This window comes from Pan paniscus, chromosome 9 (genome assembly GCF_029289425.2).
Source record: "Pan paniscus chromosome 9, NHGRI_mPanPan1-v2.0_pri, whole genome shotgun sequence".
NCBI classification, from domain to species: domain Eukaryota; kingdom Metazoa; phylum Chordata; class Mammalia; order Primates; family Hominidae; genus Pan; species Pan paniscus.
This window is the reverse complement of record NC_073258.2, coordinates 89512115-89535824: the sequence shown is the minus strand read 5'-3', so window position 1 is coordinate 89535824 and position 23710 is coordinate 89512115. Positions and strand designations below refer to the sequence as shown.

Here is a 23710-nt window from a genome sequence, read left to right as displayed (position 1 = left end):
TTAGAGTTGAAAGGAGAAAGGGGAAGAGTAGATTGTAGAGAAAGAGAGTATATTTTTGGTAATGCAATCTTGGGAAGAAAGTGAAAGTAAATTCTCTCTAGATTAGCATGTCCTTAAGATGTCTGCAGGGAATATTTAAAGGATCTAAGTATCTGCTAGTGAGGTGTTTTGAGAATCCAGTACATATGTACAAAGAATCCTCCTTTAGTTAAGCCAAGCTAAGTAAGTTAAGAATGATTTTTCTATTTTAAATGTCCAAGTTATTCTGATTCCACAGCCAAAGAAAGGCTACAAACCTGACTAAAACAACATCCAGATTAAGACTATATGTAATTACAGCCAATTCTTATCATTCACAGTAATGTTCTATAAACATGCAGCAAACAGTAAATTAGTGAATAATGACCATTACTCCTGGAGGAAATACAAGCTTAGGTTGCTGTGAGCCTTTCGTCACAACGTGTTCATCAACTAGTCAAAACATAACCTTGTTTTATGTGTGTTCTTGTTTAAAGACATCTTAGTTAATATATATTGTTGACTCACTAACATTGAACTTGCAGCAACAGCACTTTATTCATGCAACTTATTTAACATATGTACTGTCTATATACAGTTATCCCTAGTCCCTTGATATTTGCAGAGCATTGGCTCCAGGACACTTCCTCCTCTCACCCCACCAATACCAAAATCTAAAGATGCTCAGGTCTCTTATACCAGGTAGCTTAGTTTTCACATGTAACCTGTACACATCCTCCATTATACTTTAAACCATCTCTAGATTATTATCCCTAATATAACATACATGTTATATAAATAGTCATTATACTGTCTTGTTTTTTATTTGTATTATTATTTTTCCAAATATTTTCAATTAATTATTGATGAAATCTGTGAATATGGAACCCACAGTTATGAAGGGCTGACTATATTTTCTATGTATATTACAGCCATCTTGTGCTTAGAAACACTAGATAACACATCAGCTTTATTCTTGGAGGCCAAGTTAAACACTGAAATCACCAATAAAAAACACGAACGTGCAAAAGATGGTGCTAAATAGATACTGTAAGTTTGTAGTATGAAAACTGAAACAAGAAAGCAGAGTCACCTTTTTCAACCTCAGATGGGGACATGAACTTCAGTAGTCTCAAATGTGTACCACTCTCTGCATGCCCATGAATGACTGCAAAAATGCCACCAATATTGATTCTGGTATTGCAAATAAACTTCAGCAAGTAGCTAAATTTGTAAATGCAGAATCTGTAAATAATGATGATCAACTGTAAATCCAAACAACGGAAAATAATAAAATGGATTATGAGGAGTTGGGCAAAATGCCCACCAGTGAGAAGAGGGAGAAATTGGATGGATGGATAAATAATAAATCTAGTAAAGTGCCTTAAATGTGGTAGACTTTTAGTAAATGTTAGTTTCCTTCCCCATCTTTATCCCTTTGTTTTCTCTTGCTTTGGTAAAATACATGTCACCCAAAAAATTAAAGTAGTACAAGAATATTGAAGGTCCATTCTATCAAAGTAATAGAAAGCATTAGGTGGCAGAAAGGTTTTTTCTTAGCATTTCATTTTACTGCTGAATTTATTGCATCATACTTAAAGATGCCCTATCATCTTAATGCAAATCTTAAAAGCATATTTATATAAAAATGTTAATGTTTAATAAGCTAAAGTCAATACAGCACCCTCTAATTTAGCCAGTGTTAAGTTGTCTTTTTTGGGATTAACATAGCAGATATTATCCAAAAATTTAAATAGAATGACCCTGTTTTGTCACATAGATATTGGGATTTTCTGTTTACACACTATCTCCTTTATGATTTATATTGTGCTGTTAATTGGAAACATCTGAAACAAAAATTATTTTAAACTCACAACTCTAACTTATAAGGCTAATAATAAAACATCATAGTTTTCTAAGTTATTAAACTTACAGAAAAGATATATACCTCAAAAAAAAAAAAACAGAGAAAGTACATGATGAGAGATCAGTAAATTATCACTCTCATCCTGACAGTTTTCTTTTATGGAAATATCACCTGAAAAAAGTTTATCAAGACAAACTTTTTACAATCCCTGTTAAATTCAATGAATGAACTGTGAAGGGTAAATTGGAGCCATTATAATCTTACATTTCTTATGTAATATTCATAATCATAGTGTTACATAAGAGCGAGCTAATGTTAACAAAAGGAGCAATTTAAATTCCCACTTCCTTGGAGAATGGGTCTCTGCTTGACAAACAGAGCTTCCTGTCCCATTTGCAACACGCCCATGCTGCTCCTCAAGTGCCAATGAGACCCACACTCTCATCTCAGTGATATAATAAACCCTCCAAAACAGAGGAGAAAATGAGGCAAACAAGCCCACTTCATTTCAACTTGTCAGCTTTAAATAAAATCTTCTGGAGCTGAAAATGGGAAACTTGAGGGAAGATAATGTGTGAAGTAACCAAATTCAACATTGGGACAAAACATACTACATTACTATATTTTTGTCTTGATCTGCCACAAAAGTTTTTGAAATTTCACTATAGGTAATTTTTAATATCTTTTTGCCATGGAGGACTTAGAGAAAAACAGTGTTCTTTCTGTTTATTTTTTCCCTTCTCTCCACCCACTGATGCCCTAGCTAATATCTCAAGTCATCTCAAGCCCTTATGATATCTTAATAAGTAATATATGACATTTGGAATAACTCCCAATTATCAATATTTATATCAAAGTTGGCACAGCACTGCATACTGAAAAAAGTGCATGCTTTCTGTATAATTTAAATTAATTACTTACATAATACTTTCTTGGCACTGATTTTTTATGCAAAATATTGGACCATGCTTTCTGCATACAAAAAAAAAATGTTAAGGGCAAAAATGCATTGAAAGGAAAGTAAAAATAAATTAACATTCTGTTAAATGGAAATATTTGAATATCACCGAGGTAAGCAGTGATTGGTAGTGTAAATCTCTTCCCACGTCCTCTCCCCACTACCCACTGCCCCTACTCCCAGCTCACCTCCTAACACTTTTTCCTGCTTTGCATTTAGGAGGCTCTAGTCTGTTCTTCCCCTTAAATCTCTCTATATTCCTTCTCTTCTCTCTTTGAGGTTACTTGTAACTTAGTCAAATTTTCCCTTTCCCCATACTTCCTTTACAAGCACTTGCACTTCTTCCAGGGAAAGACAGTACCACCGGGTTCCAGCAGACATACAGCACAAACTGTGTATATACCAATGGCAGTGAAGAGGGACAAGTCACTTTCCTTCTTCCTTAGATGCCCTAGGGTGTACCCAAATTGTATACAAACATCTTTTCATGCCTTTTATTTTTATTTCCAATACAATGTTTCATGTATTTTCCAAATCATTGTAGAAGACTTTACTTTTTCTTATTCTGTTATACTCTCCTCTAGCATTATATTATGAGCCCTCTGATTTCAAAAACTTTTATCTTAAAATTCCTAAATAACTTTGAGTGAGCAGTGCATAGAATGATAGTTATGTTGAGGAGTATGATCCCTTCACCACTTTTGATGGCACATTGTTCAGAAGTTCTTTTGGGCACTCTAATATAAAATGTGATTTCAGATGTACATTTTTAATGTATTTTAGAGATTCCATGGGATAGAAAATAGTGTATGGACTAGGGACTACAAAGATTTCAGTTCGAGGCTTGGCAAATCAACATTTAATAGAGTAACCATAATCAGCAAACGGTTTTTTAAACCTATTATTCATTTGTAAAATTTGAACAAAAATGTTGTGTCACAGGATGATTTAATTAATATTAGGTATGTTGGAGAATATTTTTAATTCTTATTTTATGATCATTATAATTATTATTATAAAGCCAAAGAAAATAATGTATTTAAAGTTAACTTTACCTGGCTATTAAATGTCCATTAAAAATGTGAATGATGATATTATGCAGCTTCCATGTATATACTATATTTTGCAGCCAGTAAAATTGTGCCAGAATCTCCAGGTTATTTTCTGCAGTTTAAGGTAAGTGAGGTTAGTGCCTTTTAGCACTCTTAGGCCCAAAATTTCCATGGTGTTATTGCACTTTTTATTCTAACAAGCTTCTATATCAATAATCACGTCGGTGTAATATAGGACCATCATGTGGCCTGAGGTATCCATTTAATGACTAATCTTGTCAAAAGGAAAGCAAATGGACTCATTTGCTTAGGAGATATCTGTTCTAAGCTGAGGGTTTTTTTATTTCCCCACAGTGATGGCTGGGCTGACAGGTATGATGTGACAGATGGATATCAGCGAGAAGCTGTTGGTGGCATCACAATCAAGCTCCAATCTCCCGATGTCAAGTGGTTTGATGATTATTATCTGAAGCTCCGGCCAGAAACAAACCACCGAAACCCTTGGTTTCAAGAATTTTGGCAGCATCGTTTTCAGTGCCGACTGGAAGGGTTTCCACAGGAGAACAGCAAATACAACAAGACTTGCAATAGTAAGCAGATTTATTATTTCATTTAAAATGCATAAGGCTAAGGTTCCAATTTAAGTAAACCATGTCATGGGGATAGTGGCTGTAATATGTTACAAGGGAGGACTCTTACATAAGTAGAGTGGATATTGCCACTTATGGTGATAAACAGGTTTTAGTCTCATTAGGAAAAACATATCAGAGCAAGTATTTAGTGATATTTTATGTGATTAGATCATTTCTATTTGTATCATTCAAAAAATTGAATGTATTTCCATAAGGCATTGTGCTAAAAACATCACATGAGCTCCAGAATGGAACTATTTCTGACATCCTTGAATGCAGTGACTGCATTCTGCTCATTTCTATTATCCGGAGTAGTTAGCACAGTGGAAGCACATAGTAACGGTTTCATATATGTACAAAGAATGAATAAATGAGTGTTGAAGGACAGATCGAGTTGCTACTTCCATCAATAAACCATAAAATAGTACCAGGGATTTGCTATATAAAATTGTGATGTTTCAGGAAACGTAACCTATGTAGAGCCATTCATTCAAGCATTCAACAAATACTTACAAGATGCTAAGAATGTACCAAATTTTGCTTTAGTTGTAAGGATACCAAGATGGAGAAAGCTAGTTCCTGCCCTCAAAGGTTTACTATCTTGGAAGGGAGATAGTAATGCCAGCAAAAATTGCAATTGAAAATTATAAGTGATATGATAACTAAGTGTTTAAAATAAGAGCTTGGGTTAATATTATTTGTAACATGTCCAAAAAGAATCTTGATTCTAATAACCAGGTAGAGCCAGCATATACTTTATCTATCTGTATCATCTGTCTATCAAATATCTGTGCCTGCAAAGGTTAAAGTTTGTAAAAATTGACAAAGGATTTTTTTTTGGAACTGACTTATCCTACATTGTGTTATAAGAAACCCATATGCATTTGCATTGCAGGAAAATGCAAATTGAACATGAAACATTGTTCAAATTTTTGAATGATATAAATAGTAATAAATTATCTAAAATCTTACTAGAGTAAATACTTGCTCTGATAAGTTTTTGTTAGTTGGTGGTATAGATGCCTTTACCCATGGTGCTGGAACACCAGAATTCAGTGGGGCAGTGGGCTTGAAATCCTGGTCCATTACCCAATTCTAGTCCACAAAGAGGTTGTCACATACCAGCAACAAAATGATAAAAACAGAAACAATTTAGTGAGCTATTCATAAAGATTTCTCCCTCTGAGGTCATGTTCATCCTATGTTTCTGGTATCAGTTTGTTCTTTTGGGAAATGATGGAGATAGTCAATGGTGGTTTGTGATTGTTTTTAAATGTAATTGCTTCATAAAACAAGAACCCAGCAATCTCATATCAGTTCCTATTTGGGTAGAAGGGGAAGGGAGGAATGCTGGAGTGTGGGATAATACACCCATCAATGAAATCCAGAAATCATTGCAACATAGTGTGAGAGTATGTTTGCTTCTCTCCCACTTCAGATCCTTGTAACTCTGACCAAATCCTCAAATGCTTACGCATTTCCTTTGCTTTCATTTTTTATGGCAAAATATGTGAGAAAAAATAGCACTGTCACTTATGGCTCACAATTTCAAATTTGTAGCTAATTTCATATTTTAACAGTTATATCTAGTTTCTGAAGAAAACAGATTTCTTTTCTCTCTTGAGATTTGGGGATCATATGTCCTTCTGTGGTCTATTCTATGTTTGTATAATTATTACTATGTGTAGCTTCATTGAAGGAGTTCTGAAAGGTAAGCAGTAGCTCTGATCTCATCTTTAGTTCCTCTTTATGAGGAATTAGTGACAACACTAACCGGTATATTTAAGGGAATTTTTCCAGTTGGCCTGCACCCTCTTTCTTTATTAATTTCTTCTTTTCCCACTGTTTTTTGGTCTGAAATGCCTCCTCTTGAAAATAGTTATTTGTTTCTCTGACTCTTTATTTCCTGGAAGTCCTGCTTAAATACAGCCTTGAAAACTTTACTTGATTTCCATGAAAATATTATTTCTATGGAAACCATTCTGTAAAATCCTCCCTTGACCTTGCTGCTGTAGCTCTCTATCTCTCATGTGAGCACCTTGGTGTGATCTCTGCTCAGAATCTGTTCTTTACTGCAGTCATGGAAAGCACCACTTAGTCCACCCCCTTGGAATCTCGTCTGACAACAGATGTCATTTGGTACATAGGCATGGACACTTTATATGTACTGCCTCTGTTATTCTTCTTAATGAGAGATATATAATATTATCCTCATTTTAAATATAACAAAAGCATGATTTAGAGAGACAAAATAAGTTCCTCCAGTCATATAACTATTAAACATTGGAACTTAAAATTGAACTCAGATTTGTCTAGAGTTTAGCCAACATGCTAAATAAATTAAATATAACAGATTAAAAACCACCATCAAATCTGCATTATATAATAGTCAATATATAGTTCAAAGATACAGGAAAATAATTATTAGATTTATGTCTTACTATGAAGTGCAATAAAAGGTACTCAAATATTCACTACCCACTACTTTTGACCCTAGTTTCTTATGTAATCCAATATCAATTGAACATTTCTTCCCTATCATGTATGAGAGTTTAAGTTTTTCCACACCCTTGTTAATACCTGGTTTTTTATTCTGTATTTGACAATCTGTGAGTGTGTAGTTCTATCATACGGTGATTTCAATTGGCTTTTTCATGATGTATTTCAAAGTTAAGCTCCTTTTCATGTTTTTGGAAAGCTGGTATCCTCTTTTGTGTCTGTTCAAGACTTTTGAACATTTCTTTGAGTTTATTATCTTTTTAATATCTATTGGAAAAATTCCTCATATAGTATGGACATGAGTCCTTTGTCAGCTATATAAATTGTAAAATTGACAAAACAGAAGTTTGGCTTTTTTATTACCTTACTGTATCTCTCATTTACTACTTGTTTTCTTTTTGTCCAATTTGTTATTTAGCTATTTATTCCTCTGTCTTTTCTGCTGTTTTGTATTAATCAATAATTTTTATTATTCCCTTTCTCTTAACATTTTTGTTTCATCTCTTTCTATAATTTATTTGGAGTTTTCAACAGAAATTACCAACTGAGTCCTTGGTTTAATATAGAATATTTTAAGTTGGTTCTTATCACATTCAAGAAGCTTGCAAATATTTAAATCTATATACCCCTTCAGAATTTTTTTTGCAATTGCCATATAGTTTACTTTTATATGTACTCTGTATACCACAGGACTGTGTTATGATTATCATAGATGATCAATAGTTTTATATTTATTGAGGCTATTGTTCTTCATTCCTTCTTGTACTTCCATGCTCCCATCTATAATTCTTTCAGCCCAAGGAAATTTCTTTAGTATTTCTTGTATATGCAGATATACTGCCAGGAAGTTGTATTAGTGTATATTTTTCTTAGAACATTTTCATTTCACCTTTTATTTTTAGAAGATATTTTCACTGAGTATAGCATTTGATATTGGCAGGTTGTCTTTTGTTTGCTTGCTTCATTCTTATTTTTTTCTTAAAAAATGTCATTTCATTTTCTTTCAGATTTTGTGATTTCATTGAGAAGTTAGCCATCATTCTTAATGTGTTTCCCCTGGTGGCAATATAGCAAATAAAATTAGCAAATAAAATTTCAAGAATTTTAAAATTACATATATATAATATATATGTAATATATAAATTATATATAGTATATATGTAATATATAATATATAATACATAATATATGCCATATATAATATATAATGCATAATATATGCAATATATAATATAGAATACATAATATATGTAATATATAATATATTATGTATAATATATGTAATATGTAATATATGTATTGCATATATCTGTAATATGTAATGTATAATATATGTATTACATATATAATATATAATATATGTAATACATATGTGTGTAATATATACACTATATATACATATATGTGTATATGTGTATATATATTATATATAAGATATATAATATATACATACACATGTATGTATATATGTAATAAACATATTACACATATAAATATATTACATATATATTTAATATATATTATATATTTTAATATATGTATTACATATTATAATATATATATTATATATTATATATATTAAGTTTTAATGACCATAATGAACTTTGGTGTTATTTCCTTTGTATATTACTTTCTTAGGGTTTCCAGAGCTCCTTAAGCCTGTAGAATAAAGAATTGCATCAGTTTAAAAATTTCCTCTTAAACATTCCTTCTGCTGCATTTCTCTCTCCACTCCTACTACCCAATTACACCACTGTTAAGCCATTTTACCATGTCACACATATGACTTATTCTCTGTGTAGTCTTTTCTTTTTTCTATGATTCAGAAAGAAAATTTGGCCTATATCTTCAGGAAAAGGCCAACTAAAGTGTGAGGAGTCTACATTCCTCAAGTGAGCTTTTCTTACAAATATTACAAAACAATGAGAGATTTGAATCTCTCTCTTGAAAATCTTTCTCTTTTTTTATTATACTTTAAGTTTTAGGGTATGTGTGCACATTGTGCAGGTTAGTTACATATGTATACATGTGCCATGCTGGTGCACTGCACCCACTAACTCGTCATCTAGCATTAGGTATATCTCCCAATGCTATCCCTCCCCCCTCCCCCCCACCCCACAACAGTCCCCAGAGTGTGATATTCCCCTTCCTGTGTCCATGTGATCTCATTGTTCAATTCCCACCTATGAATGAGAATATGCGGTGTTTGGTTTTTTGTTCTTGTGATAGTTTACTGAGAATGATGATTTCCAATTTCATCCATGTCCCTACAAAGGACATGAAGTCATCATTTTTTATGGCTGCAGAGTATTCCATGGTGTATATGTGCCACATTTTCTTAATCCAGTCTATCATTGTTGGACATTTGGGTTGGTTCCAAGTCTTTGCTATTGTGAATAATGCCACAATAAACATACGTGTGCATATGTCTTTATAGCAGCATGATTTATAGTCCTTTGGGTATATACCCAGTAATGGGATGGCTGGGTCAAATGGTATTTCTAGTTCTAGATCCCTGAGGAATCGCCACACTGACTTCCACAAGGGTTGAACTAGTTTACAGTCCCACCAACAGTGTAAAAGTGTTCCTATTTCTCCACATCCTCTCCAGCACCTGTTGTTTCCTGACTTTTTAATGATTGCCATTCTAACTGGTGTGAGATGGCATCTCATTGTGGTTTTGATTTGCATTTCTCTGATGGCCAGTGATGATGAGCATTTTTTCATATGTTTTTTGGCTGCATAAATGTCTTCTTTTGAGAAGTGTCTGTTCATGTCCTTTGCCCACTTTTTGATGGGGTTGTTTGTTTTTTTCTTGTAAATTTGTTTGAGTTCATTGTAGATTCTGGATATTAGCCCTTTGTCAGATGAATAGGTTGCGAAAATTTTCTCCCATTTTGTAGGTTGCCTGTTCACTCTGATGGTAGTTTCTTTTGCTGTGCAGAAGCTCTTTAGTTTAATTAGATCCCATTTGTCAATTTTGTCTTTTGTTGCCATTGCTTTTGGTGTTTTGGACATGAAGTCCTTGCCCATGCCTATGTCCTGAATGGTGATGCCTAGGTTTTCTTCTAGGGTTTTTGTGGTTTTAGGTCTAACGTTTAAGTCTTTAATGCATCGTGAATTGATTCTTGAGCCTCTCTTGTAGCCCCCAGAATCAGCAAGTGAATCATGGGAGAAAATGGTTACCATACTTTTGGGGCTCCTGGAATTTATAAAGCGTCATCTTAATAACCAAAAGCATTACTGGTTCTTCTTTTTTTAAGGAGTGTCTTATACTTTTTTTAAGGAGTGCCTTATACTGGGTTGAATTACCACTTGCTACCTTTTCCTCAATTCATGTCTTTTGCCAGAACCTCAAAGTATGATCTTCTTTAGAAACAGGCTCATTGCAAGTATAACTAATAAGGATGAAGTCATACTGTAGTAGGGTAGGCCCCTAATTCGGTATGATAGATGTCTTTATAAAAAGAGGGGAAGAGACATACAGACAGAAAGGGAGACAAGGAGGACACCATGGGATGACACAGGCAGTAATTGGATTGATGCAGAAGCAAGCCAGGGAATATCAAGGATTGACGGTCATCACCAGAAGTTAGGAAGAATTCTACCCAGAGTCTCAGAGGGAGTATGACATTGCTGACACCTAATTTCAGACTTCTAGCCTCCAGAACTGGAAGAAAATAAATTTCTACTGTGTTAAGCCAACCAATTTGTGTTTTTTTTTTTTTTGTAATGGCAACCTTAGAAAATTAACATTCCTTCATTTTAACCAAGAGAGATCCTCAAACTGAATTTTGCAGTCAGAACCTGCAAGTATCCTAGGCCACAAAAGAAGCTGATGACACCCTCCTTCTTTGCTGCTCTTCTCTTTGTGTTAGTTCATTTTGTCTTTGTTGCTTCTATATATCTTCACTGCCTTTAAGATTTTTGACTTTCCCATTTCTTTCACCTTTTCAAGTATGCAGTAAAGGAATTTTCATTTGCTTCCTTCTCCATCCTACCTAACACCAGTTCTTCCTCTACTCTTTATTCTTAGTTGTTGCTACTTCTGAAATCCTAATGCTGTTGTATAAATAAAGCTTGTCACTTACAATGTCTAAAGTGTTTGTAGCCTTGTTAATTTTTGTTTTCCTTCTAAGCATTTAAAAACTTAAATCTAAGTATTACTATGGCCCTTAAATGTTTTAACTACTTGGTATTATTTGAGTCCAGAAATATATACTATTAACAGTGAGCCTGACTTCAGTATGTTTTACTTAAATGGCACAATTATGGAAAACTTAAATTATAAGTCGAATTTAATAATAAATTAAAAGTAATAAGAAGTATTAAGAGTATAATTTTTCTCTAATAGTATATTTAACAGTAATAAAGTAAGCTACAAATAATTAAGTTAAAACTGTTTCCTAATAACTATGCTATTCTATTTTTTAAGGATGGTTTCCTTTACAGCCATACTGTCACTTGCTGACATTCATTTATTGTATCTTTTCTATAATTTCTCCCTGTCATCTCCAGTAGTTTCCAGGAGTGTCACTTAAGACAACAAACAGACATTTTCACCTAAATTTCCTAAAAGCATCTCAAACTTAAACATCTAAAATTAACTTCATTATAACTTCTATAACCACCACCTCAAACTTTAGGTTCGTCCTTTTTATATCCCCAGTTGAAGTAAATGATACACTCATCCATGCTGTATCTCAAGGTGTAGGAGTGAGTAGTCCTCACCTCTTCCATCCGCATAGCCAACTGGTGACAAAATAGTGTTCATTCTATTGTTACACCATTTTATACTTCTGTTCCCTCCTTTTCATTGTTACCTGAATTCACGTCTCTGTTCTACTGTTTTCAGTATAATTTTTATTGTCCCTCACCTTAAATATTAAAATCCCCCTATCTAATGTTTTTGATAACAGCTTTTTCCTTCCCCATTTGATACTAAAAATTAGTTTCAAAGGTCTTCACCTAAAGAGCAAATCTCATCAATGTTACTCCCATTCTTAAAGATCATCCTTGGTTCTACAATGTCTACAAAAGGAAGCCAAACTCTGCCTCAGTCAAAACTCTTCAAATTGGTCATTTATATTCTTTATGCCTCATCTCCTATTTCTTAAACCCACAAAATCTGTGTTCCCACCATTTCATGAATTGTGATCTTTCATTTTAAAATTGCATGCCCAGTTAAGCTCCTGTGTTTCTGTACATGCTAAATCTTGCTCAGTGAAAAGTCCACTTCAAGACATGTATCAGTTCCAATGAATTTACACTCTCATGGTTTCTAATCGCTCCAGTTTTCTGTTCTTACTTTGACTTTAATTTTCTCACTTTTCACCTCATTTACCTTTTGTCTTCTTTTTGCTACAAGGGAATCCAGACACTGAGCACAGATATACTTCCCCATTTTTTGTTCCCCCAAGGAACTACTCACACAACCATCACTATGTGTACCAAACTACTGTTAATAAAATGAAGATTAAATGAACGGGTTCAGAGCAATGTAAAAGTACATTGGCAATGAGATTTCTCTGGGTTGTAGCAATGTCATTTATTGATTCAATGGTGGTTATCAGGGTGTGTTTATCTTAACAATTCATGTACCATTGTGGTTTTTGAACTTCTTTACATTAATGCTTTACTGTCTAAGTGTTTACCTTAACAACCACTCCCCTATAAAAGTGACCCTTTGGTCACTAATAAAGTGACCAAAATAAATTTCTTTCCCTGTAGCATTTCCCCACAGTGCTCTCCTGTACACACTCCCACTCCTCTACAAGCTTTTTGCCACCGTGGTGCTTAATTCTCTCCCTTTCTTTCTCTGTAATCTTTCCCTCCTCTCTTCTCAGTATTTCTACACACTAACACAAGTTTCTCTCCACTTCATGTGTAGAGCTATTTAGCTGTTTCTTTGTTTCCTTGTATTCTTCAAAAATTCTACCCTTGGACAGAGATGCTCACCTTTTGAACCCAAAACTGCTTTGGGATAAAGTTACTTTGCCACACAGAAAGTAATTTACTGCAGAAAGAAAAATGATACCATCCACAGATGCTGAAGTAACTACAGTCAATAGAATTTTTTCTTGCTGTATTACATCAACAAATAAGTAGAATTTTTCAAATTGTTAGACCAGCATGCAAACATTTTATATTCATCTTTCTCCATTAAATTATAAATGTCTCAAGGAGAGGCGCTATCTTTATCATCTCTGTTTTCCAAATCCCTATCACAATGCCTTGAATATAAGGCAAGCATTTTATAAATGTTGTTAGATAAATGCTGCTTTATTTCTCATAGTGTTAAAAAGCTAGAGGACCTAGGACCGCAGTCCCCAATTTATGGGATGCAGGGACTCTGGGTCACTGTAGATACTTTGCCTGGGTCTAAAATCCTCATATAACTGACCATTGTTCATGGACTGAAGTGTGCCTTGCATATTCTTGTGTGTATGTACAAACTGTTGCCATTACAAAATCATAAATTAAGAATTATTGAAATCATAGTTGTTTACGGCCATTATGTGCTTACTAAATCAAAAATACTAAAAGTACAAATAATATTTGTAGAATGTGTGCAAGTTTTTCACATTCAAAGAGTTTATATTCAAAAAGGTTAGTCTCACTAGCTTAGAAGTGTTTCTTCTTCTCTTAAAGTAAGTTTCAATCTAGAGTTGTCTACAATCTCTCTGATGAATATGTCTCACTAGTATTTGAAGTGGGTTGTTAGAGGATACTTCCTTATGCATCAGAATGTTGTCTTCTGCCATCTTTTATGCCCTTTGAAATGTTCATTAATGGCTTAGCCATAGCTCAGAACACTTGAGTATCTCTCAAACTGAAAATATGACTGGGGAAAATAAAAAAGTCTACTGAAAGAAAAGAATTGCTTGGGAGAGAGTAGCTAGAATACAGGAATAGTACTTTAAGAGCCAAATAAAATTAAATTAAATAACTGCTACAGCTAACACCCAGATTTGAGATTCCTCATCCTTGCACCACGTTAACATTTTCAAGATTGTATTTGGAGAGAACAGTAATCTAGTGTGAGAAAAGGATTCCATGGTTACATTTTTGGGGATTATTCCCTAATCTTATTGTAGATCATAAGATCTTCCTTCAGAAGGGATCCTGTTCCATATTCTAGAGGAAGGAATGCTGCACAGAAAGGCTGATATAGTTTGGATATTTGTTTCTGCTCAAACCTCATGTTGAATTGGAATCCCCAGTGTTGGATGTGGAGTCTGGTGAGAGGTGATTAGATCATGGGGGATATGTTCTAATGAACAGTTTAGCACCATCCCCTTGAGGCTGTTCTTGCAATAGTGAATGAGTTCTCACCAGATCTAGTTGTTGTAAAGCATGGCACCTTACCTCTATCCTACTCTGTCTTTTGCTCCTGCTCTGGCCATATGATGTGCCTGCTCTCGCTCTGCCTTCTGCAATGAGTAAAAGCTTCCTGAGACCTCCCCAGCAGCAGGTGCCAGTGCTATGCTTCCTGCACAGCCTGCAGAACCATGAGCCAATTAAACATTTTTTTCTTATAAAGTACCCAGTCTTAGGTATTTTTTAATAACAATGTAAAAATGACCTAACACAGGAAATTGGTATCAAGGAGTGGGACATTGCTATAAAGATAATTGAAAATGTGGAAGCACATTTGGAACCAGGTAACAAGCAGAGGTCAAAAGATTTGGGGGAGCTCAGGAAAAGACAGGAAGATAAGGGAAAGTTTAGAACTCCTTAGAGACTAGTTAAATGTTGTGACCAAAATGATGATAGTGATATGGACAGTGAAATTCAGGCGGATAAAGTCTCAGATAGAAATTAAGTAGTTATTGGGAACTAGTGAAAAGGTCATCCTTGTCATGTCTTAGCAAAGAGCTTGGCTCATTTTGTTCATTCCCTAGAGATCTGTGCAAGTTTGAACTAAAGAGTGATGATTTACAGTATCTTGCTGAGGAAATTTCTAAGCAGCAAAGTGTTCAAGATGTAGCCTCACTGCTTCTATCTGTCTGTGCTCAGATGTGGGAGCAAATAAATGACCTAAAATTGGAACTTACATTTAAAAGAGAAGAAGAACATAAAAGTTGGAAAAATTTACAGCCTGACTGTGTGGCAGAGAAAGAGATCTTTTTCAGGTGATAAATTGAAGCAGGCTGTGGAGCAACCACTTGCTAGAGATATTTGCCCAACTAAAAGGGAACCAAGTGCTATCCAAGATAATGAGGGAAAGGCCGCTTAGGCATTTCAGAGACCCTTGTGGCAGCTGCTTCCATCACAGGTCCAGAGGTCTAGGAGGGAAGAATGCTTTTGTTGGCCTGGTCCAGGACCCTGCTGCCCTTTGCAGCCTCAGAATGTTGTTACCCACATCCAGGCCACTCAAGCTCTAGCTGTGGCTCAAAGGAGAACACATACATCTTGCACTGCCACTTTGGAGAATGGAAGTCATAAGCTTTGGTGGCTTCCACATGGTGTTAAGCTTGTGGGCATGCAGACTGCAAGAGTGAAGAATGCCTGACAGCCTCTACCTCGATTTCAGAAGCTATATGAGACAAACTGGGTGCCCGAGCAGAAGCCTGGTGCAGGGTTGGAGCCCCAACAGAGAACCACTACCAGGGAAGAGTGGATAGGAAATGTGGGCTTGGAGCCCCCACAAACAGTCCCCACCAGGGAACTGCCTAGTGCAACTGTGAGAAGGGGGCCACCATCATCCAGACCCCAGAATGGTAGATCCACTGGCAACTTGCACCCTTCATTTGGAAAAGTCACAGGCACTCAACTTCAACCCGTGAGAGTAGCCATATGGGTTGAACCTTGCAAAGCCACAGGGGCAGAGCTGCCCAAGGCCGTGGGAGCCCACCCCTTGCACCCACATGCCCTAGAAGTGGGACATGGAGGCAAGAGAGATTATTTTGGAGCTTTAAGACTGGATAACTCCCCTACTGGGTTTCAAACTTGAATGGGTCCTGTAGCCCCTTTCTTTTGGCAAATTTCTCCCTTTTGGAATGGGAATGTTTACCCAATGCCTAAACCCCCATTGTATCTTGGGAGTAAATAACTTATGTGATTTTACAGGTTCATAGGTGTAAGTGACTTGCCTTGTCTGAGATGAGATATTGGACTTGGGACTGTTGATTGGGTTGATGCAGGAATGAGTTAAGACTTTGGGGAACTGTTGAGAAGTGATTGTGTTTTGCACTGTGAGAATATGAGATTCGAGGGGCCAGGGGCAGCATAATATATTTCGGTAATGTGTCCTCTCTAAATCTCATGTCAAATTGTAATCCCCAGTGTTGGAGGTGGGGCTTGGTGGTAGGTGATCGGATCATGGTGGAAGTTTTCTAATGAATGGTTTAGCAGCATCCCCTTTGTGCTGTTCTCATGACAGTGAGTGAGTTCTTACAGGATCTAGCTATTGCAAAGTGTGGCACTTGTCCCAGCCTCCACTCTCTCTCTTGCTCCTGCTCTGGCATGTGATGTGTGTAATCCTGCTTCACCTTCCAACATGAGTAAAAGCTTCCTGAGGCCTCCCCAGAAGCACATGTTTGTACTATACTTCCTGTACAGCCTGCAGAACTGTGAGCCAATTAAACTTCTTTTCTTATTAAGTTCCCAGTCTCAAGTATTTCTTTATAGCAATGCAAGAACCCCCAACACAGAAGCCAAGAAGAATCTACACTTTTTATCCAATCATATTTTTACAGTATTGTCAGTCATGTCTAATTAATGGCATCTCTATAAATTACAAAGAGAGAGGGTTCAGATAGACTCCCAATAGCTGAACTAATGGAGGTTCCTGAGGATGATGCACCCAGGGAGAGCGTGGAAGCTCCACACCCCTCCCCCTATACCTCACTGTATACATCTCTTCATGTGTATCTTTGTAATATCTTTTATAATAAACTGATAAATGTAAGTTTCTATGAGTTTTGTGAGCCACTCTAGCAAATCAACTGAACCCAACCAGAGGTCATGTGAATGTTACCTTCGAGCCGGTTGGTTAAATTTCTGGAGGCCCAGACTTATTACTGGTGGGAAGACGGAAGGTGGTCTTGTGAGGACTCCATTAACCTGTGGGATCTGATGCCATCTCCAAGTAGATAGTATCAGAATTTAATTGGAGGACACTCAGCTGGTGTTTGCTGCAGAACTGATTGCTTGCTTATTCATGGAGAAAACCCCACACATGTGGTCACAGAAGTCTTCTGTGATGATTGTTGTTGAGTGAGAGAATAGAAAAAGTACAGTTCAAGTTTTTACTCTCAGAACTCTGAACTCACATTATTATTTAACACTGATTAGCACCATACATTAGGAAAGACTGTACTAGAACAATAATAACAGACATCGAAGAAAAATTTTGATCACATGATACTAGTGCATGTAGTAAAATATCCCGATCAGAAGCCCATTTGTGTCTTCATATCAGACAAAATTAATTAGAATTTCATGTGACACTATTGGCTTAATACCCATTCTTGAATTATTTATATTTTGATATGTTTCATTGCCAAAGGAATGAAAGTTTGTCCATGTTGGAGTCAGCATTAAGGAAATAGAACATAAAGCCATATCAAAGCCCCAGCTATGAAAGTTTTGAGAGAAATAATTTTACACATTTCTTATTTAAATTCCAGAGTTTAAGAAATGATTGTAATTATCCACTCAAGTAAGTGTTTAGTGCAGGCAGTTTTCAATGATAAATATCCACTGTCAAAAAATATTCAATGAGATCCCAGAAGAAAGCCCTTAATTTAAAAAGACCAATTTTCTACAAACTCCTAAGGCACTAGAATTTGAACCCAAGGTGTGTTAAAGATATTTAAAATTCACCAAATTGAGACCTGATAAGCTTGTTGAAAAATACAAAAAATTAGCTGGGTGTGGTGGCAGGCACCTGTAGTCCCAGCTACTCGGGAGGCTGAGGCAGGAGAATGGCATGAACCTGGGAGGTGGAGCTTGCAGTGAGGAGAGATTGTGCCACTGCACTCCAGCCTGGGTGACAGTGCGAGACTCCATCTCAAAAAAAAAAAAAAAATGAACTTGCAGATTATCATGAGGCTTAAATATGATGATGTATGGGAAAATGGCTGCTTCTTTTGAAGATGAAGTAATAAAAATGGAATTTACTCTCCTGCTTGAAATAACAACAGCAGCAAAACCAGACAAAATTCCGAAAACAAGTTTGCAAGACACTGGACCTCAAACAATGAAGACAATTATTCTCAAGAGACAAGAAATAAAAGATGTGACCCTTCTAAAGTGAGAAAATGGAATTGAGTTCAGAGAGATCAACAAAGCTAGAGTTTGTAGAGCACAGAATCAGAGAGGAAAGAACTGCGTGAAGAGAGAATGCTGGAGATGTGTAGAGGCTCCCTCCTGAGCATTCAGCTGAGTATTCATCAAACACGCATGACCCGGGACAGAACCACTTAAAACAGAACACTGTTCCCAGCAATCATATGGTAACGGAGTCAGAATGGAAAAAACACGTAGTTCAGATACCTCAAACAATATTTTAAGGACATATTCTACCATTAAATATTAGGAAAAAAAAACACAAACCAATGGCCACAGCTTCCACCTCAAGAAATTTGTAAAAGAAAAGCAAATTAACCACAAAGTAAGTAGAAAAAGGAAATAATAGATCAGAGTGAAAATCAGTGATACAGAAGACAGAAACACAATAGAGAAAATTCAATAAAATTAAAGCCTCTTTCTTTTAAATGATCAATTAAATTGAAAAACCAAATTGATCAGAAAAAAAGAAAAGAGAAACAATACAAATTACTAATATCAGGAATGGGTGAGGCAACATCACTACAGGTTTTATAGATATGAAAAAGAAAATAAATACTATGAGCAACTTTATGACTTAATTTAGATAAAATGAAAAAAATTCATTGAAATTAACATTCTACCAACGTTCACTGGAGGATAAAGAGAAAATATGAATGGTCCTATATTTGTTAAACTGAATTTGTAGTTAAAAATTTTCCCACAAAGAAAACTCCAGGCCCAGATTTGTTTCACTGGTGAACTGCTGCCAAACATTTAAGGAAAAACAGACATCAATTCTATGTAAACTCTACCAGAAAAGTAAAGAAGTAGAAATACTTCCTAATTCAATCAACGAAGACAGAATTACTGATACCAAAACCAGATGAAAATATCTCATGGAAAACAAAACAAACAAATAAACAAAACAACTATACCCCAATATACCTCATATAGACCTCATGAACATTGATGTAAATATATTAAACAAAATTTTTTAAGTCAAATCTAATAATACCTTTTTTTAAATTTTATTATTATTATACTTCAAGTTTTAGGGTACATGTGCACAATGTACAGGTTAGTTACATATGTATACATGTGCCATGCTGGTGTGCTGCACCCATTAACTCGTCATTTAGCATTAGGTATATCTCCTAAAGCTATCCTTCCCCCCTTCCCCCATCCCACAACAGTCCCCAGAGTGTGATGTTCCCCTTCCTGTGTCCATGTGTTCTCATTGTTCAATTCCCACATAGGAGTGAGAATATGCGGTGTTTGTTTTTTTGTTCTTGCTATAGTTTACTGAGAATGATGATTTCCAATTTCATCCATGTCCCTACAAAGGACATGAAGTCATCATTTTTTATGGCTGCGTAGGATTCCATGGTGTATATGTGCCACATTTTCTTAATCCAGTCTATTATTGTTGGACATTTGGGTTGGTTCCAAGTCTTTGCTATTGTGAATAATGCCACAATAAACATACGTGTGCATATGTCTTTATAGCAGCATGATTTATAGTCCTTTGGGTATATACCCAGTAATGGGATGGCTGGGTCAAATGGTATTTCTAGTTCTAGATCCCTGAGGAATCGCCACACTGACTTCCACAAGGGTTGAACTAGTTTACAGTCCCACCAACAGTGTAAAAGTGTTCCTATTTCTCCACATCCTCTCCAGCACCTGTTGTTTCCTGACTTTTTAATGATTGCCATTCTAACTGGTGTGAGATGGTATCTCATTGTGGTTTTGATTTGCATTTCTCTGATGGCCAGTGATGGCGAGCATTTTTTCACGTGTTTTTTGGCTGCATAAATGTCTTCTTTTGAGAAGTGTCTGTTGATGTCCTTTGCCCACTTTTTGATGGGGTTGTTTGTTTTTTCCTTGTAAATTTGTTTGAGTTCATTGTAGATTCTGGATATTAGCCCTTTGTCAGATGAGTAGGTTGTGAAAATTTTCTCCCATTTTGTAGGTTGCCTGTTCACTCTGATGGTAGTTTATTTTGCTGTGCAGAAGCTCTTTAGTTTAATTAGATCCCATTTGTCAGTTTTGGCTTTTGCTGCCATTGCTTTTGGTGTTTTAGACATGAATTCATTGCCCATGCCTATGTCCTGAATGGTAATGCCTAGGTTATCTTCTAGGGTTTTTATGGTTTTAGGTCTAACGTTTAAGTCTTTATATCATGAAAATGCCCATACTGCCCAAGGTAATTTATAGATTCAATGCCATCCCCATCAAGCTACCAATGACTTTCTTCACAGAATTGGAAAAAACTACTTTAAACTTCATATGGAACTAAAAAAGAGCCCGCATTGCCAAGTCAATCCTAAGCCAAAAGAACAAAGCTGGAGGCATCACGCTACCTGACTTCAAACTATCCTACAAGGCTACAGTAACCAAAACAGCACGGTACTGGCACCAAAACAGAAATATAGATCAATGGAACAGAACAGAGCCCTCAGAAATAACACCGCATATCTACAACTATCTGATCTTTGACAAACCTGAGAAAAACAAGCAATGGGGAAAGGATTCCCTATTTAATAAATGGTGCTGGGAAAACTGGCTAGCCATATGTAGAAAGCTGAAACTGGATCCCTTCCTTACACCTTATACAAAAACTAATAACACATTTAAAAAGTATAACACATTATTACCAAGTGGTGTTTATCTTGAAATGTAAGGTTGGCTTAATATTCAAAAATTGATCCACGGAATTGTATTAACATATAATATTTTTTAATGAGAAAACCTATTATAATAATTTTTGATGAAATGACTCACAAACTAAAAATAGACAGAAACTCTTTTTTTTGAGACAGTCTCGCTCTGTCACCCAGGCTGTAGTGCAGTGGCACAATCTCAGCTCTCTGCAACCTCACCTTCTGTGTTCAAGCCTCTCAGTTTCAATCAATTATCCTGCCTCAGCCTCCTGAGTATCTGGGATTACAGGAGCATACCACCAAGCCCAGATAATTTTGGTATTTCTAGTAGGGACAGTGTTTCACCATGTTGGCCAGGCTGGTCTCGAACTCCTGACCTCAAGTGATCCACCCACCTTGGCCTCCCAAAGTGCTGGGATTACAAGCGTGAGCCACCGTGCCTGGCAGAATCTTTTTCAATCTACTAAAAATATTTTTCCCTGTGGTCAGGAAAGGAGGTTGGCTTTCAATTCTATAGGTTCTAGTCAGTGAAATAAGTCAAGAAAAAAATAAGTGATGTCCAGATTTTAAAGAATGGAGTAAAACTCTATTAACAGATGGTATAATTGTCTTTCTAGAAAAGCAGTGGTGTTTACAAACTAAGTTCTAGTGAGTTTATTACATTTTTGTAATAGAAGATATGAATTATAGAAAAATGAATTGTATTTCTATATAATAGCAGTAAATAATTAGAAACTAAAATTTTAATACATTAGTATCATTTACTGGATATCCACATGTGGAAAAATAAAATTGGACCCTTACTTCACACCATAGACGAGAATCAACTCAACATGAATTAAAGGCTTAAACATAAGACCTAGAAACATAAAACTACTGGAAGAAAACATATGGAAAATCTTCCTGATAGTGGCCTGGACGATGGTTTTTTGGGGGGTATGACCCCAAATGCATAGCAATGAAAACAAAAATAGACAAGGAATTTAATCGAACTAGAAAGCTCCTGCACAGCAAAGGAAACAATCAACAGAGTGAAAAGACAACCTAAGGAATGGAGGAAAATATTTGCAACCATATATCTGATAAAATTCAAAACATAAAACAAATGCAAACAACTCAATAGCAAAATTAAAACATACACACATAAACACAAATAATAACATATCTAAAACCTGGACTAAGGATTTGAATACACATTTCTCAAAAGAAGATATACAAATGTCCAAGAGATATATGAAAAGTGCTTAACACTGCTAACCATTAAAGAAATGTAAATCAAAACCACAATGAGATATCATCTCACACCTGTTAGAATGGCTACTATCAAAAAGATGAAAGAGATGACGTGTTGGCAAGGGTGTAGAGAAAAGGGAACCCTGTATACTGTTGGTAGAAATGTAAATTGTTACAACCATTATGGAAAATAGGATGGAGTTTCCTAAAAATATTAAAAATAAAACTACCTCATGATACAGCAATCCTATTTCTGGATATATATCCAAAGGAAATGAAACCAGTATATCAAAGAGGTAGCTGTACCCAATGCTCATCACAGCATTAGCTGCAATAGCCAAGAGGTGGAAATAATCTAAATGCCAAAGGATAAGCTTTTTAACAAATGCTACTGAAAAATTTGTATATCCACGTGCCCTTCCTCCCCACCAAAATTCAGTCTACATCTTGCAACGTAGAGTCATGTGCTACATAACGATTCAGTAAATGATGGTCCACATATACAACAATGGTCTCATAACATTATAATGGCGCTGAAAAATTATTGTTGCCTAGTGATGTCATGGTGCAACACATTACTCATATGTGTGGTGATGCTGATGTAAATAAACCCAGTGCACTGCCAGTTGCATGAAAGTATGGCACATACAATTATGTATACAACATAATTTTGAAAATAATAACGTTTATGTATTTCCTATTATATATTTTTATCATTACTTGGGAGTGTACTCCTTCTACTTATAAGAAATAAAAAGTCAACTGTAAAACATCCTCAGGCAAGTCCTTCAGGAGGTGTTCCAGAAAGTATTGTTATCATAGGAGATAACAGCTCCGTGTGTTATTGCCCCTGAAGACCTTCTGGTAGGATGAGATGTGGAGGTGGGAGACAGTGATATTGATGATCCTCACCCTGTGCATGCCTAGGCTAATGTGTGTAGGTATCTTAGTTTTTAACAAAAACATTTAAAAAATAAAAAATAGGAAAAGATTATGGAATAAGAATATAAAGAAGAAAATATTTTGTGCAGCTATACAATGTGCTTGTGTTTTAAGCTACGTGTTATTACAAAAGAGTTGAATAGTTAAAAATAAATTAAAAGTTTATAAAGTAAATGTTACAGTAAACTATGGTTAATTTGAAGAAAGAAAAATACTATTTTTTATAAATTTAGTGTAGCCTAAGGGTGTATTGTTTATAAAGTCATAGTGGCATACAGTAATGTCCTAGGCCATCACATTCCCTCACCCTCACTCACTGACTTGCCCAGAACAACTTCCAGTCCTGCAAGCTCTATTCATGGTAAATATCCTATAGAAGTATACCATTTTAAAACCTTTTATGTCACACTTCTACTGTACTTTGTCTACATTTAGATATACAAATACTTATACCTTTGTATAATTGCCCACAGTATTTAGTACAGTAACATGCTGTACAGGTTTGTAGCTTAGGAGAAACCAGCTATATCATATAGCTTATGTATTTAGTAGGTTGTGCATAACCACCC

At 35.5% G+C, this 23710-nt stretch overlaps 1 protein-coding gene across 4 annotated transcripts in view; it reads left to right on the top strand.

The window, feature by feature from the left end:
- The window catches only part of GRM5 (glutamate metabotropic receptor 5), a 562738-nt gene that overhangs the window by 407803 nt on the left and 131225 nt on the right, over nt 1-23710 (top strand). For all 4 annotated transcript variants that reach the window (XM_057299211.2, XM_003832988.5, XM_034933511.3 and 1 more), the window contains exon 4: nt 4250-4485. In XM_057299211.2, the coding sequence (XP_057155194.1) occupies nt 4250-4485 (236 nt within the window). The remainder of the gene's footprint in view (nt 1-4249; nt 4486-23710) is intronic.